The 16,715-nt window shown below is 37.7% G+C and overlaps 1 protein-coding gene across 2 annotated transcripts in view; it reads left to right on the top strand.

Annotated features, from left to right (window-relative positions):
- The window catches only part of PPP1R42 (protein phosphatase 1 regulatory subunit 42), a 40,795-nt gene that overhangs the window by 23,602 nt on the left and 478 nt on the right, over nt 1-16,715 (top strand). The window contains exons 6-8 of one of the 2 annotated variants that reach the window (XM_061122828.1): nt 205-322; nt 2,637-2,768; nt 9,783-9,942. In XM_061122828.1, the coding sequence (XP_060978811.1) occupies nt 205-322; nt 2,637-2,768; nt 9,783-9,942 (410 nt within the window). The remainder of the gene's footprint in view (nt 1-204; nt 323-2,636; nt 2,769-9,782; nt 9,943-16,715) is intronic. The other variant, XM_061122829.1, reaches the window with a different exon arrangement.

Here is a 16,715-nt window from a genome sequence, read left to right as displayed (position 1 = left end):
TTTTTTGCCTCATCTTTAGCCCTTTCTATTATTACTACAGACTATTTCATCAAAAAAAGATTTATTGTACATCATCTAAGTACCTGGCACTGAGCTAGAACTCCATGGAAAACAGTAGGTACCTTTAAAAACAGTTACTGACATGAAAAAAATATTGGTAAGTATGAAATACCTGTGTCTTACTTTTTTCTCCTCTAATTATAGGATTTGGAGTTTTTACTGAACAAGTTGATGAAGCTGTGGAAAATGGATCTAAATAGAAATCCTGTTTGTCTCAAACCAAAATACAGAGATAGACTGATATTGGTGTCCAAATCACTGGGTACATGTTTCTATTATATTAATATAATTTTCCTAGAGAAACAGACCTGGTTAACTCTTTAGTTAATGTATCAGCAAGCCTTCAGAAATATGAATATAACATCTGGACCTACAAAAATGGTCAGCTTTAAATTTGATATTTTAATAAGAACAAAAGTTAAAATTGAGAAATAAAACATGAAAAAATATCTTCTGTTCAGAAATAATGAAGATATCAAACACTTTCTTTAAAAAAGAAAATGTGGCTGTTACCAACAAAAAGTATTTAGTCATAAATGTGTACAACTTGCTGACCTTTTGCCAAGTTTTCACTGGCACAAATCCTCGGAAGATGCCTCGAGACTCTTGGTTCTGTAGGTAAAACTGATCAAAGTCTTCATTGCTTGACATTTGCCAAATGGCACCTTAAGAACATACAGGAGTTCCTTTCATTTGAAATGGGAGCAAAGCAGGGAGTACAAATAATAACACTCCTGAATATGCACTATATAAGGGGAAATGGACCGGTGCTCTTCAATAAGGACCAGCTTACACAGTATCAGAAGGATAAGCACTGCCCTCTCACAGAGGAGATTGTGGGAGAGTTTCTATGACATGCTGTGCATGCATGCATGCATGCTAAGTCACTTCAGTCATGTCCGACTTTTTGCAACCCCATGAAATGTAGCCCACCAGGCTCCTCTGTCCATAGGATTCTCCAGGCAAGAATACTGGAGTGGGTTTCCATGCCCTCCTCCAGACTATCTTCCTGACCCAGGGATCAAACCAATGTCTCTTACATCTCCTGTATCTGCAGGCGGGTTCTTTACAGTATTCTCAGGCTTCCCTTGTGGCTCAGCTAGTAAAGAATCCACCTGCAATGCAGGAGACCTGGGTTTGATCTCTGGGTTGGGAAGATCCCCTGGAGAAAGGAAAGGCTACCCACTCCAATATTCTGGCCTGGAGAATTGCAGGGACTTTACAGTCCATGGGGTCGCAAAGAGTCAGACTCAACTGAGCGACTTTCACTTTCACTTTCTTTACCACTAGCACCACCTGACATGCTGTACTTGAGTATAAAAACTAACATAGCAAAACCACTTCAAAGTTCATGGCTGTAGTAAACCTTGGTTAATCACAACGCTAGTACAGTGCTTCTCTTGAGGGAAGGAGGGCTTGACAGGAGGTGTATCACAAACGTCCAAGACGATTTTTCAAAACACATAGGGGAGGATCACACCCTGCCTACCCTTTACCCCATCAGCCAAGAGTAGGAAACAGAGAACACACGGGAAGAAAGATCATGTATATTAGGTATATTTTTAAAGTAAATTACTTGTATATTTATATCTAGAATACTATCATTCATTAAAAATTGTCTTTAAAGAAAGACATGATAAAATGCTCACAATATAATATTAAAAAGTAGGATGTAATACTGTATAGAGAGTTCCATTTCTATATAATACACACATATATACATGGTACATACCTGAAAAACAAAACAATGCTAAGAAATATACTAAAGTATTATCAGTGGTTTTCAGTGATTATTTCTGGTTGTGAAATACAGGTAATGTTTTATTTTTTCCATTTCTTTGAATTTTCCAAATATCATACACACAACATACAAAAATTATTTGTGTAACTGAATATGCTCAATTTTCAAAACTTTTTAAAAGGAACAAAATGTTAAAATAGCTGAAATCTCAGTTTGTAGAATAAAGAAGCCAGCTATGTGAATTATTCCTATTATTTCCTATATCTTAATGTACATACTTTTAAAATACATTACATATATAAAACTTCTTATTGACATTAATATAAAATATACTTTTCTTTTTCTATGAATAACCATAAAATTATTAAACATTTAACTTTTGTTAAGTATGACATTTTTGTTTTGTAAAATAACAATGTAACTTATGCTTCAAGAAGGGCAACCAGACATCTAATTGTTCATAGTGATTATCTTTGTTAGTCATGGAAAGGAGAGATATGGATAGTAATTATGGAGTCATATTATGTTTCTGCCATCACATTTCAGTTGTTTATAAAAAGCACATATTCTTTTTGAAATCAGAAAAAATAATTAAAAATAAAAGCTCAACAGAAGTTATACAAATATTAGAGGTTATATGAATAAGGTATTTTAAATATAAATTTATTTCAGTCTAGAGTGTAACTTAAGTTCATGTGCCCTAAACCAGTGGTATATATATTGTATATGTATTATAACATTTATGTATTATATAGTAATATTTATGTTGTACTTATATATAACATTTATAACATGTATATATTACATTTTAAACATATATATTGTTTTTCTCTAGAATTCCTTGATGGAAAAGAAATTAAAAACATGGAAAGACAATTCCTAATGAATTGGAAAGCATCCAAAGATGCCAAGAAAACCAGCAAGAAAAAGAACAGTAAGAACGAGGATACACGTAACTCATGCAACAGTAAGTAGGCTGTCATTCATTAGTTGATCATTCCTACCAGCAAAAGGAATATTATACTCAACAACAAAAAAAAAAATGCCAAAAATTAGGAGAGTTTGTTTCATTTTTTTATGGGCTTTTTTCAACTTGATTACAATTTTTAGAAAAATTTTCCTACAATGTTTATATATGAAAATGGTGGCTACTATCAAAAAAAGCTATGTTTAGTTCATACTGAGTTATAATTATGTTGGCTATATAAACAGAGAGCCATGAGGGTGGGGAAAACGTATGATTTTATATCTTGCAAAAGTGCATGGGGACTTCCCTGGTGGTCCAGTGGATAAGATTCCACGCTCCCAATGCAGAGGGCCCGGATTCCATCCCTGGTCAGGGAACTAAGATCTCATGTACTGCAACTAAGCCCACGCATGGCAACTAGAGAAGCCTGCGTGCCACAACTACTGAGCCCATGCCACAAGGAACAGTCCATGTGGTTGGTGCAATGAAGACCCAGTGCAGTCATAATTTTTTTTAAAGTGCATGATACTAGCTATCTAAATGGTGAAACAACAATCAGCTATATAACTTGTGAAACTGAAGTTACAAGTATATTCATTTAGTAACAGCACAAAAATCACATTTTTCATCAGGATAAAAAATAAAGATGTATCACAATCATATATGTGGCCTATACTCGGTGGCCTGTCCCCTTTCTTAAGTACCTACCCTATCATTTGAATATTTTGATTATAATATGCCTAAGGTAGCGTTACAAGGATATGGCAACCTCCCAAGTATAGCTTAACTAATGAAACTAACTGCAGCTAAGTGTAATGTGTAATAATCATCTTTATCATATTGAGGAGTATCCTAGAATTCACTCTTCACCAATTCTGTAGTCAACAACATTGGAATGAGCCACTTCCTCTGTTCCATGTTCGTTTACTAGTCCACAACTAACCAGGGGATGGAGACATAGGAAGAAGTGAGACCAGGCGAACAGGGAAAGAGGAACTAAAACAGTGTAGGGTGGCTTTATGCATAGACAGCATATCCTAGGAGCTCTATCACTCTAGGACAAGGAGGCTGAGGTGAAGAGAACGAGATGGAAAGCTCTGATGATTTTGCCATATTGTATCCACTGAATATGAACTGTTACTTTTATCTCACATGAGTGATGATACTGTATTGGCAATATGAATTTCTCAAGATTTGAAACCTATAAACTGGACAAGAGGCACTTCCCCCTCTCTGCTTATACGTGGTTGGCTGTGAAGGGCAAAACTAGATTCAGGGTAAGGATTTACCTGTTTTCAGTATTACCTCAAAGATGCCAAAGTACAACCAAAGCAACGTTGAGAAAGATCAATAAAACTGGAGGGATCATGCTCCGTTTTCAAGTTACAATTGAAACCTGAGCAATGAGGAGGTTAGGGGCACCAACCCTCCCCAATCTCGAAAATCTGCATGTAATTTTACAGTTAGCCCTCCCTATCTTTGGTTCCACATCTGAGGATTCAACCAACCTCAGATCATGTAATACTGTAGTATATACTATAGAAAAAAATCTACATAAAAGTGGACCTGAGGAGTTCACACTTGTCATTCAAGGGTCAGCTGTATACTACAAAGTTACAGTAATCAAGGTCAAACCAGTCAATCCTAAAGGAAATCAGTCCTGAATATTCATTGGAAGGACTGATACTGAAGCTAAAGCTCCAATACTTTGGCTGCCTCATCCGAAGAACTGACTCATTGGGAAAGACCCTGATGTTGGGAAAGACTGAAGGCAAGAGGAGAAGAGGACAGCAGAGGGTAAGATGGTTGGATGGCATCACTGACTCAGTGGACATGAGTTTCAGCAAACCCTATGAGATTGTGAAGGACAGGGAAGCCTGGTATGCTGCAGTCCATGGAGTCACAAAGAGTTGAACATGACTTGGTGACTAAACACCAACAGTAATCAGAACAGTATTGTACTGGCACAAAAATAAGACACATAGATCAACGGAACAGAATAGAGAGACCAGAAATAAACTCATGACTATACAGCCAATTAATTTACAACAAAGAAGACAAGAATATGCAATGGGGAAAAGACAGCCTCTTCATTAAATGGTGTGAGGAACTCTAGACAGCTACATGTGAAAGAATCAAACTGGACCGGTTTCTCACACCATGCACAAAAACACACTCAAAATGGATTAAAGGTTTACTCCATGTAAAAGCTGAAACCACAAAACTAGAAGAAAATATAGGCAATGAATATTTTTTTGAATCTGTCTCCTCAGGCAAGGGAAATGAAAACAAACAAATGGGATTACACCAAACTGAAAAGCTTTTACAAAGTGAAGGAGACTACCAACCTGGTGAGAAGACAACCTAATGATTTTACAAAGTGAAGGAGACTTACCAACCTGGTGAAAAGACAGCCTAGTGAATGAGAGAAGAAATCTACAAACAACAGGATGTATAAGGGGTTGATATCCAAAATACATAAAGAACTCACGCAACTTAGTATCAGAAAAACAAATAACCCAATGAAACAATGAGCAGAGGACCTGAATAGACATTTTCCCCAAAGAAGACATAGACAGTCAACAGACAAATAAAAAGATGCTCAGCATCACTAATCATCAGAGAAATGCAAATCAAAACCACAATTAGATATCACCTTACACCTGTCAGAATGGCAATTATCAAAAAGGCAAATTACAAGTGTTGACAAGGATGTGGAGAAAAGGGAACCCTGATGCATTGTTGGTAGGACTGTAAATTGGTGCAACCACCAAGGTAAACAGTATGGAAGTGCCTCAAAAAATTAAAAATAGAATGGATCATGTGATCATGTGATCCAGTAATTTCACTTCTGGGTATGGAGGAATGGATGAAGAAGATGTGATATATACAATGGAATATTACTCAGCCATTATAGTATCTTACCACTTGTGACAACATGGGTGGATATAGAGGGTATTATGCCAAGTAAAATAAGTCAAAAAGAGAAAGGCCAACACTGAATGATCTCATATGTGGAATCTAAAAAACAAGGCAATGAAAACAGACTCATACAGAAGAGTGGTTACCAGGAGGAATGGGATGAAATAGGTGAGGGGATTAAAAGATAAACTTCCAGTTATAAAATGAATAAGCCACAGGGACAGAACATATAGCACAAAGAATATGCTCAACAATATTATAATAACTTTGGATGAGGACATATGGTTACTAGGCTTATTTGTTGTTGTTGTTCAGTCAACTAAATTGTATCCAACTCAGTGACCCCATGGACTGCAGCACACCAGGCTTCCCTGCCCTTTACTATCTCTCAGAGTTTGCTCGAACTCATATCCACTGAGTCGGTGATGCCATCCAACCATCTCATCCTCTGTTGCCCCCTGCTCCTCCTGCCCTCTATTTCTCAGCAACAGTGTCTTTTCCAATGAGTCGGCTCTTCCCATCAGGCAGCCAAAGTATTGGAGCTACTAGGCATATGGTGGTCATCATTTTACAATGATATAAATGTCAAATCACTATGTAATACTCCTGAAGCTAACAAGATATTATGCATCAACTACATTTCAATAAATAAATAAATAATTTCAGGCACACATTTTTTTATTGCACTTTACAGCACTTCCCTGATACTACATTTTATACAAATAGAAGATTTGTGGCAACCCTTTGTTGAGCAAGTTAATTGATGCCATTTTCCCAACAGCATTTCCAACAGACATATTTCCAAAGAAAAACTACAAATGGCCAATGGGTATATTTTTTAAATGTTCAATGTCACTAATTAACCGGGAAAGGCAAATCAAAGCGACAATGAGGTATTTCCTCACACCTGTCAGGAAAACTATTATCATATGACAAAACAACAACAAATGTAGGTGAGGATGTGGATAAAAGTGGAACCCTTGCATACTGTCAGTGGGAATGCAAAATGGTGCAACCAACATGAAAAAAAGTTGAGGCAGTGCCTCAAGATTTAGAAATAGAACAACCATGTGATCCAGCAATCCCACTTCTAAGTATTTATCTAAAAGAACTGAAATGAGGATCTGGAAGAGATGTTAACACTCCTATGTTCATTGCAGTACTATTCATAATAGCCAAGATGTAGAGACCTAAATGTCCACTGACAAATGAATGGATAAAGAAAATAAGGTATATACAAGCAACTGAATACTATTTCAGCCTTTAAAAAAAAAGGGAAATTCTGTAATATGAAACAATGTGGATGAACCTTGAGGATATTATGCTAAATAAAATAAGCCAGTTCCAGAAAGACAAATACTGCATAATTCCACGTATATGAGGTATCTAAAATAGTCTATTTCATAAAATCAAAGAGTAGAATGGTGGCTGCCCAGGGCTGTGTGTGGGAGGGTAATGGGGAGTTTCCTAATCAATAGATATAAAGTTTCAGTCAAGCAAAATGAATAAGCTCTAGACATATGCTTTACAAAGTTGTGCATGCGTGCTAAGGCGCTTCAGTCGTGTCCAACTGTTTGCAACCCTATGGACCATAGCCCACCAGGCTCCTCTGTCCAAGGGATTCTCCAGGCAGAAATAGTAGAGTGGGTTGCCATGCCCTTCTCCAGAGGATCTTCCCAACCCAAAGATCAAACCCATGTCTCTTAGGTATCCTGCACTGACAAGCAGTTCTTTACCACTAGCGCCACCTGGGAAGCCCACAAAGTTGTACCTAGAATCAACAATAATACATTTACTATACACTTAAAACAGTAACAAGGTAGATTCCATGTTAAGTGTTCTTACCACAATTTTTTTTTGAAAAGCCATATGGAATGCTACATAGTACAGAAGCGTCATTTCATACCTTATTGTAGTTGCTATAATGATAACCATTAATAATTTAAAATGGAAAGCACTCCAGTCTAGGAAGTCAAAAAGAGGGGCAAGGGAAGAAAATAGAACTAATATCTATTGTGCCAATCATTTCAGATATTTATTTGCATTACTGCTTTAATCATTTTACCTTGTGGGAAATATTATATCCATTTTACAGCTGAGAAAGCTGAGTTTTAGAAAGATGAGATAACTTGTCTCAGGTCACAAAGATAGCAGAAAGTGAAAGTAAAAATGTTAGTTGGTCAGTCATGTCCAACTCTTTGCAATCCCATGGACTGTAGCCTGCCAGGCTCCTCTCCAGGCAAGAATACTGGAGTGGGTTGCCATGCCCTTCTCCAGGGGAATCTCTTCCCAACCCAGGGACTGAACCTGGGTCTCCCCCATTGCAGGCAGATTCTTTACCATCTGAAACACCAGGGAAGCCCAGTAATTAATCAAAGTTATCTGACTTTATCAAAGAGCTATGGTTTCTAGTGAGTACTCTATTGATGACTGGTGGACGACTCATGCTTGGGCATGACAATAATGTCTGCCCTACTTAGAAATTCACTTTGGTTTGGCAGGAATTTAGAAAAATCTCCAAATGTATAAATATATGATATGTAAACATATAATTTTTGCAAATACAAAGAAACTAGGGAGAAAAATGAGACTATATTATGAAAGAACTTTGAAATTTTATAAGTATTCAAATAGATTATTTTATTTACTCTATTGAAAACTAGACTCTAAGGTCAATTAAATCAAATTTAAATTGAAAGCTGACTACCTGCCAATAAAAATTATCTGAGTTTGCCTCAGGCGTGTGCTAAGTCTGACTCTTTGTGACTACGTGGACTATAGCCTGCCAGGTTCCTCAGTCCATAGGGTTTTCCAGGCAAGAATACTGGAGTGGGTTGCCACGCCCTTCTCCAGGGGATCTTCCTGACCCAGAGATTATCCAGTGAACATCCTGTGGCTCCTGCACTGCAGGCGAATTCTTTCCAGCTGAGCCACCAGAGAAGCCCTTTCCTCAGGAGTACTTAGTTATTTTCTCTTGGCCATTTGTAGATATCATTCTTTCTTGTCACCTACATGCTTCTGTCAACCCTTTGCAAACAAATGTCACAGTTCCTAAGCCTCCCAGGCTTACAACTGGTGACATCCCTGGACACATGCATGTAACACACAATAACTATTCACCTGGCCAATAGCTTGCACAATGGTCTTTACATAAAGTCTCTGTTATTGCTGCTCAGGAGAAATGGAAAGCATGAATTAAAGTCTAGAAGATATATTGTGCTTTTTAAAATCTACAGTATACCTTCAGGATTTTAGAAGAGCTAATCTGAACCATTTAAAGATACCTCTGCACAGCCAAATACATTGTAAATGAAGAGGAATTCTTAGGAAGATGGTCATTTTTTAAATTTCCTGACCTTTTACATATTTTTGGTAGCCCTGTAAATTTGGAGCTCTATAATAATAAAATTATAGGGATTATGTCTTTAAACTTCAAGGATCTTACAATAAAAAATCTTGTCCTAAATACAGTCTCAAAATCAGAAGTAGTCAAACACTTTAACAAAGTTCAAAATATCTTAATAACTTTCAGCATTTACTTTTGTAGCATTTTGATGGAAATATTCATTTATTCATTTAATAGATACTTGTTGAGCACCATGGATATGCCCAAGACTATGCTAAGCTCTGAGAATTAGAGGTGAATAAGGCAGTTTCCACTTAAAAGAAAAATCATTGCTAGAAAGGGATGAGGATCTATAAACAGGGAAATGATGTTAAGTGTGGAAATAAGGTATGAACAGATTACAAAAACTGTAATTGACTAATCTACTCCCTAAAGGTTAAACACACTGAAAAAATAAACACATAACAGCAAAATGCAAGGGTAGTTAATATTAATTAATTTAGGTATACCCATTTTGTCTATGAGAGTTGACCATGAATTTTCCTGTGTGGGTTCTCACGTATGAAAATCTGTCATATTTTTATCTTGGACATTAACTTTTTATTGGTTTTGCTATGAAACTATTTAATCATATTTAATTCCATTTCTCAAAATATAATTTGATAGTCTAATGCTGTTCTATGTCATGTTTACAATTTAGTTATTAATTTCAAAGCAGAATGCTTTTAATTCTTTGTACGCTACAGGTAACTTTGAAACAGTGCATCACATAGTTCCCGTTTATTACCCACGGGTGGGTAAGCCAAAATTAGTTTTTTTCTCTGATATACAGAGATTTCTTCCAAATGGAAATGCATCTCCAGAAAGCTCCCAAGAAGATAACCCTAAAATTATTGAAGACACGGGGTAGGTTTTTTCAAATACTTCTGTGTGATTTATCTTTTGGCGGGAAGGATGGGACACCCTCACTGTCAACAACACAAAGGAAGACAGGTCCTCCATCCATCTTCTAGTTCTCTGTTCTCAATTCTTCTTGACCAAGCACCAAAAAAAAAAAAAAATTCACTGTTCACCTGCCAAAACAGTCATTAAGTTGCAGTAGTTCAGGAAGAGCTGGGAGTCACAGACTAGCTACGTCAACTGGAATAAGGCAGGTGACTCAGGCAACTCCCAAAAGCAGCAGGTAAAGATGTCTGAATGAGCAGGGATAACAGCAAAGGAGCCCGTGGCCGAGATGGTAATGGATGGCCCATTGGCGAGTAGAGGGCATCTGGTGGTGGAAAGCAGGAAGAAGCCACAGCAGGACAGGGACAGGCTAGTTTCACCACTTCTCCAACCCAAATGTTCTTAATTTGGGGTCCCTGAAGGATTCATTAAAAGTTTCATTAGATTCTCAAAGAGATATATGATCTAAAAAATAGTTTAAGAATCACTATTCTAACCTCGCAAGTGTGCTAAGGCCCTTCAGTCATGTCCGACACTTTTCGACAACATAGACTTCAGCCCTCCAGGCTCCTCTGTCCATGAGATTCTCCAGGCAAGAATACTGGAGTGGACTGCCATGCCCTCCAGGGGATCTTCCCGACCCAGGGATCAAATCCACAATTCTTAGGTCTCCTGCATTGGCAGGTGGGTTCTTTACCACTAATTCTAAACTTTGAATATACACATGGGCTTCCCAGGTGGCATATACGTAATTTAGCTCATTATGAATCAGCTCTAAGTCTCCTGATGAGAAGAAAATTGCTTTTTTTTTTTTTTTTTCAGTTTTATGAACGATGTTATTGCTTTAATGTAAAGATAAATCATACCAGAAAACAACTTCCTTTATTCATAAAACTAACAGGCACTTCCTATATACCAGACAGTACTCAGTATAATAAAAACTCAAATGAGATAGTCCTGACCGCAAAGATTTTGCAACAAGCTAATGTGAGAGTCAAATGTGATACCACTACTATATATTGTGATAAATGCTATGGGCTTTATACACCAGATCCCCATACATCCTATAAGTTATTCATTCAACTTTTTTCATTTAAAATCAATACAGTGATTGCTCTATTGATCTTCCCAGTCATATCATAGTAGTCACTATGTTATAATAGAGGGCAACAGCAAATTTCATTAAGAGAGTAATCAGAGCCAGTAGATGTGCTTTGGAATAGATTTCCTTTTTCCATAACTGCTTGATGAGGGTCACATGGGTTTGTCATGCGACCCTCTCTGCAGGGTCCAATCAAGGGATGGTGACTCAGCATTTCTTAATGGAGCCCACCTGAAGAAGACCCGTGAACAACAGTGCTGCTACCCCCATTCCCTGAAGAGTGGCTTAGGCTTGTCGAGAGAGGCCTAAGGGGGAGAGAGTCCTATAAGTCTGGAAAATGCTTCATCTGGGGAGAGGCGATAGGATAAGTAAGGAGTCCTAGTTTGGATCTTGCTTCCTCTCCAATCACACACACACAAAACAGCTGTGTGTCAATTTGCCATAGCTGATTATGTCCACTATCATGGCCATCAAAACCGTAGCAAGTTTGTTCATAGCACCCCACAAGTTTCTTAAAGATTTACATAACTCAACATCAATTCCACAGCAGTGTTCTTGCGTTTTGTTTCTTTGCCAAGCATTTTGAAAGGTCTTGCTAGTGTATCATCAAGGTGAAAAAGGAAACAATAAAAATGGACACAGCCTCAGAAAAGAATATTGGTATATCTGTACATTACCACACATACTGTTAGATCAGTTGTGAGCTGTGGCACGTTCCATATATTCTGCAGCCCCAAACAAAGCTCTAGTCACTAGGACTGCACTGACAAACCCTAGTTCCTAACTAGGAATGCTAAACACAAGCTAAATGCATTTTCAACTACCAATACTAAGTACTGTTGAGATAGGCTACCCTAAAGAAACCACCAGCATAGAGGGGTTCCTGTGAGAATATATTGTCCTGCTTTTGCCACTGTCAGTGAAGCTGATTATGTTCAATCCTGATTCTTAAGTTTTATTTTGTATTTTCATTTATTTATATTTGGCTATGCTGGGTCTTCATCACTGCGTGGACTTTCCACTAGCTGCGGAGAGCAGGGGCTACTCTCTAGCCGCAGCGTGCAGGCTCCTCACTGTGGTGGCTTCCCGTGTGGAGCGCAGGCTCTAGGGGCACAGGCTTCCGTAGGCGGGGCTCCCAGGCTCTCCAGCACAGGCTCAATAGTTGTGGCACACGGGCTTAGCTGTTCCACAGCAGGTGGGATCCTCCAGGATCAGGATCAAAGCCATGTCTCCTGCATTGGCAGGTGGGTTCTTTACCCCTGAGTCACCAGGGAAGCCCCAACATTTTCTTTTAAATATTTTTTATCTTCTCAGGGCACATTTTCACTGAGAGCACGCCAAAACATTGATCTGGTTATCACAAATGATTTAAGTCTTATTAAACGGAAATATCACCAGTTAATAACACCTTCAATCAAAGGTGACCAAACCTACTATGGAATTGCATTAAGCTCTTGATAATAGACTATTTGGGTGTGCCTCTTGCTAACATTTTACTAATTTAGTGTAAGGCTACGAGACAGTCCATGGAGTCCCAAGAGTAGGATACAACTTAGCAATTACACCACCACCACCACCACCACGAGACAATGAGAATAAAGTTAGAAGGTTAGTAAAGCATTAAAATACACAGCTCTTAAGAACAGATTTTTAGTTTCTAAAAAGTTGATTAAATCAACTCCCTCCCTTAATTACTTGAAAGAGGGTTAATGAGCTGGTATCAGCAGGAGAGTCCCCTGCAGTCTACATTTAAGATTCAAGGTGGGGAGCCTGATCAGAGGTGGAAAGGAGCCTTAGAGGCTTCTTCCAAAACTCTCAAAGTATAAGCCCCTTTAAGGGTTTACACACTCCTTTAAGGTTTACACACTAAGAGCTGTGCCTGTGTCCTATGTAGAACACAGTGAAGCAACATCTGTCCAATGACAGGGGAATGTTTTCCACCTCCTTTATAAATGCATGCCGTCTGTGCTCATGTATATTTACACAAGCCTGCCTTCCCTACAGGGAGGAAAAAGTCAGACTCATTGACGTTGCTGTTGACCCCCAAACTGAACTTGATACTATCAATGTACACTTTAATTAAAGATTAGTTCAACACTATTTTTTTATTTAAAGGCTGATTCTGAACAAATGCCTTCACTGTTCAATTAAAAATAGTATGTGGTATGGAACAAAAAATGTGCAAATTATTGCCTCTTTCTCTGTTTGTCACAGTAAATACTTCTGACAGATGTTTCCTCTCTTTTCAAGCTGGCTAGGAGGTATTTGAGCCTTAGTAATTTAAAAATAGGCGTTAAATACATTTATACATTGTAAATAAGATCCACTGAGAATACAGTACCCACAGCACGGTACAATGAAAAGAGCAAACTGTTACTTGATTAACTATCTTTCAAGCCCAAGTAATGTCAATAGAGTCAATCCATCCCTTCTGTTAATGTAAAAATAATAACTTCCTAGCTGGGTTAGAATGCCTTTAGGTTCAGATACCTTTAAGGAATGTGAATCCCTGGGACCTATAATTCATAGGAAATGTTCACTGTATGTTATTTAACTATTTATAAAATACCTACTAACTTTAGTTAGAAATGAAAGCATTGGGTTTCTCTGAGTTAAAAAGTGACCTTTAAAAACAATAAAAAATAATTTGCTGTTAAGGCTATGCTATGTTTGAACAGTTGTAATAACAGATCTCCTATGTGCTTCAAGAAGAATTTTTTAAAACTTAGATAATACTTTTAGTCATGAAACTCTGGGATGATCTTATATAAACTCATTTGTAAAGCTCTAACTACTTTTAATTTTGCCATCTCAAGTCCAGCCTCGGCCTAACTAACTTTTATATGCAAAATAACTGTATGCATCAGTAATATAGGTATAATGCTAAGATTTTGGTTTGCAGGTCTCAAAGAACCCTGTTGAAATTAGGAGAACACCCACCTCCCTAAAAAAAAAAAAAGAAAAAAGAAAGTAATAGTAGTGAGCAACAAAACTTTTTTTAGAACAGTCTAAGCTAGCTTTTGTGACGTCTAGTCTCAACTCTGTCAATGGCTTACTCTGTGAACAAGAATTATGTAAATTATAAGAACTGTACTAATTATTTTTCATTTTAAAATGTCTATTCTGAAAGCTTAGTCTTCATTACCCAAACAAATTATAAAACACAGTAGGACCCTTTGAGATAAGAGTACTATCAGCCCCAACTTGTACATAGGGAAAATGAGTGTTGGAGAAACACAGTCAGAGGAGCCCAATGTCACAGGATTGCCAGGAGGCAGAGCTGGGACATGAATCCAGGTCATTGACTCCAAAAGTCAAGTTCTTAATTACACTGCCAGGGGGTCTCAAAAACATTACATTGCCAGGGGGTCTCAAAAACACCCTAAAGTAAAAACAGATAAAATAAGTAAAGGAAGCAGGTGAGAATGTGACTGAGGTAAACTGGAGAGCATGCTGTCCAACTAAAGGCAACTGTAGCTACTCAGCTCCAAAACACTATAGCCAGGCAGGCAAGTTGAACTTGGGAAATCAGATTATCTGGCAAGCAAGATATCTAGATTGTGGAATCATCTGATTTTTAAAATGTAAATATTGGATCAATATTTTTTTTTAAATGTCCATTACAGTGGGTAAAAAGAAAAAAAAAATCAAGTAATGAATGCTAACGAGGATATGGAGCCACCAGAACTGTCATGCACTACTGGTGGGGATGCAAAAAGAATAATTCAGCCAATTTGGAAAATAGTTTGACATATTCTTACAAAGTTAAACACACACTCAACACACCCAGCAGTCCCACTCCTAAGTATTTCCCCAGGTGAAATGAAAACATATACTCACACAAAAATCTGAACCCTAATGTTTTTAGTGGCTTACTAAGAATCACCAAAAATTGGGAACAACCCAAAAGTCCCTCAGCAGGGAATGGATAAACAAACTGTGGTACATCCATACAATGGAATACTGCTCAGCATTAAAAAGGAATGAACTAGCAATATATGAAATGACACAGACCTCAGAAGCACTATGCTGAATGAAAGACACCAGACTTAAAAGGCTACACGTGTATGATTCCACGACCTACTGGCAAAGGCAAAACTGCAGAGACAGTTGCTGAGGACCTGGGGTTGACTATGAAGGGTCAACACAAGGGAGTTTTGAGGGGGTGATGAAATGTTGCATATCTTTATTGTGGTAGTAGTTATATGACTATAAATGTTTTATCAAAACTGCTGAACTATATACTCAAAGGACTGAGTTTAAGTCTGTAAATTATACCTTAATTAAACAATGAAGGAAATAGTTGAAAGGTGAAAAAAGCACCAACTGTATAAAGCCCACTGATACAGATAGATAACAAAACAATATATTTTCTTCACTGGTATATGTGATCATTTTACATTATAAAGATAACAAACTATTTGACACATATTAAAAAAAAGATAAGCATGATTTTGACACCTACATCACACTGGGACTTCCCTGATGGTCCAGTGGCTAAGACTCCAAACTCCCAATGCAGTCTTTGAATCCCTGGCAAGGAACTAGATCTCACACGCTGCAACTTAAAGAGTACACATGCTGCAAATAAGGATTCTGCATGCCACATCTAAGACCTGATGCAGCCAAATAAATAAATATCTTTTTAAAAAGCCTAATTACACTCAGTGAAATAAAATCTATAGCACTTTAAAACCAGATTAGGCAAGAATTTCAAAGAAAGATGTACTATGAAAATAGTATTTGGATTGTTAATAGGGATTCAAGTTAATGCTCTTTACTGAGATAAGATACAAAAAAAAAATATTTTGCAAATAATGAAGATCCATACAAATAGTAAATAAAATAGTATGGTAAAAAGCACAAGTGTTAAGGTCAATCTACCTGGCTTGAATCCTGTCTCTGCCACTTACTAGCTGTGTGACCTTGGACAACTTACTTCAACTCTCTTAGCTTTATTTTTTCAACTATGAGGTCCTCAGAGAGTTTTTGTAAAGACTAAATGAGAAAAGTGCTTTCTGTAATACACCTAGCACTTAAAAAGATACCTGTTACTCATTTATGTAATGTTGAAAATTTGAAGATGTTTATTCTCCATTTCAACTTTAATTGCAAATACTGGAGTCTTGCAGGAATTAGGACTAGAGTCATCAGAGGATTCAGAGGCTGCTTAGAGCGGCAGACAAGACAAGGGGGTGGCCTGAGGTGGCGGGTCTTGTTACATTAGTCCTTTCGAACCTGTTGGGCAACTCAGCAGGCAACTGGCCAGTCATTATTAGCAGTGAAGTGCCTGCACGTTCACCCCAACTCCTAGAGTAGCAGAAGACGCTAGCAGTCTAGGCTAGGGGGAGGCTTGTGAGATGCCAGGGTGCAAAATATAAGGAGCCCTGAGCACCTAAGTTGCCTACCCTAGTCCTGGCCCCTACTTTCCCTCCAATATTGTTATTTCTACACCTCTCCCAACTCACAGATTTTCTTCATTCTTCCCTACCTCAGGGGCACAATCTTTGTTTCTGCTTTCTTTAAAGCCTGAGAAGATTCACAGTTTAGTAACTAATCATTAGCCTTCACTGTTGTTAATGTGCCCTGGATTATATACGTTTCCTACCTGTTTTGGATAACTTTCAGTTTT

Source organism: Dama dama, chromosome 21, assembly GCF_033118175.1.
Source record: "Dama dama isolate Ldn47 chromosome 21, ASM3311817v1, whole genome shotgun sequence".
In the NCBI taxonomy this organism is placed as follows: Eukaryota; Metazoa; Chordata; class Mammalia; order Artiodactyla; family Cervidae; genus Dama; species Dama dama.
Note: the sequence above shows the minus strand (reverse complement) of the source record. Positions and strands in the feature narration are given on the sequence as shown.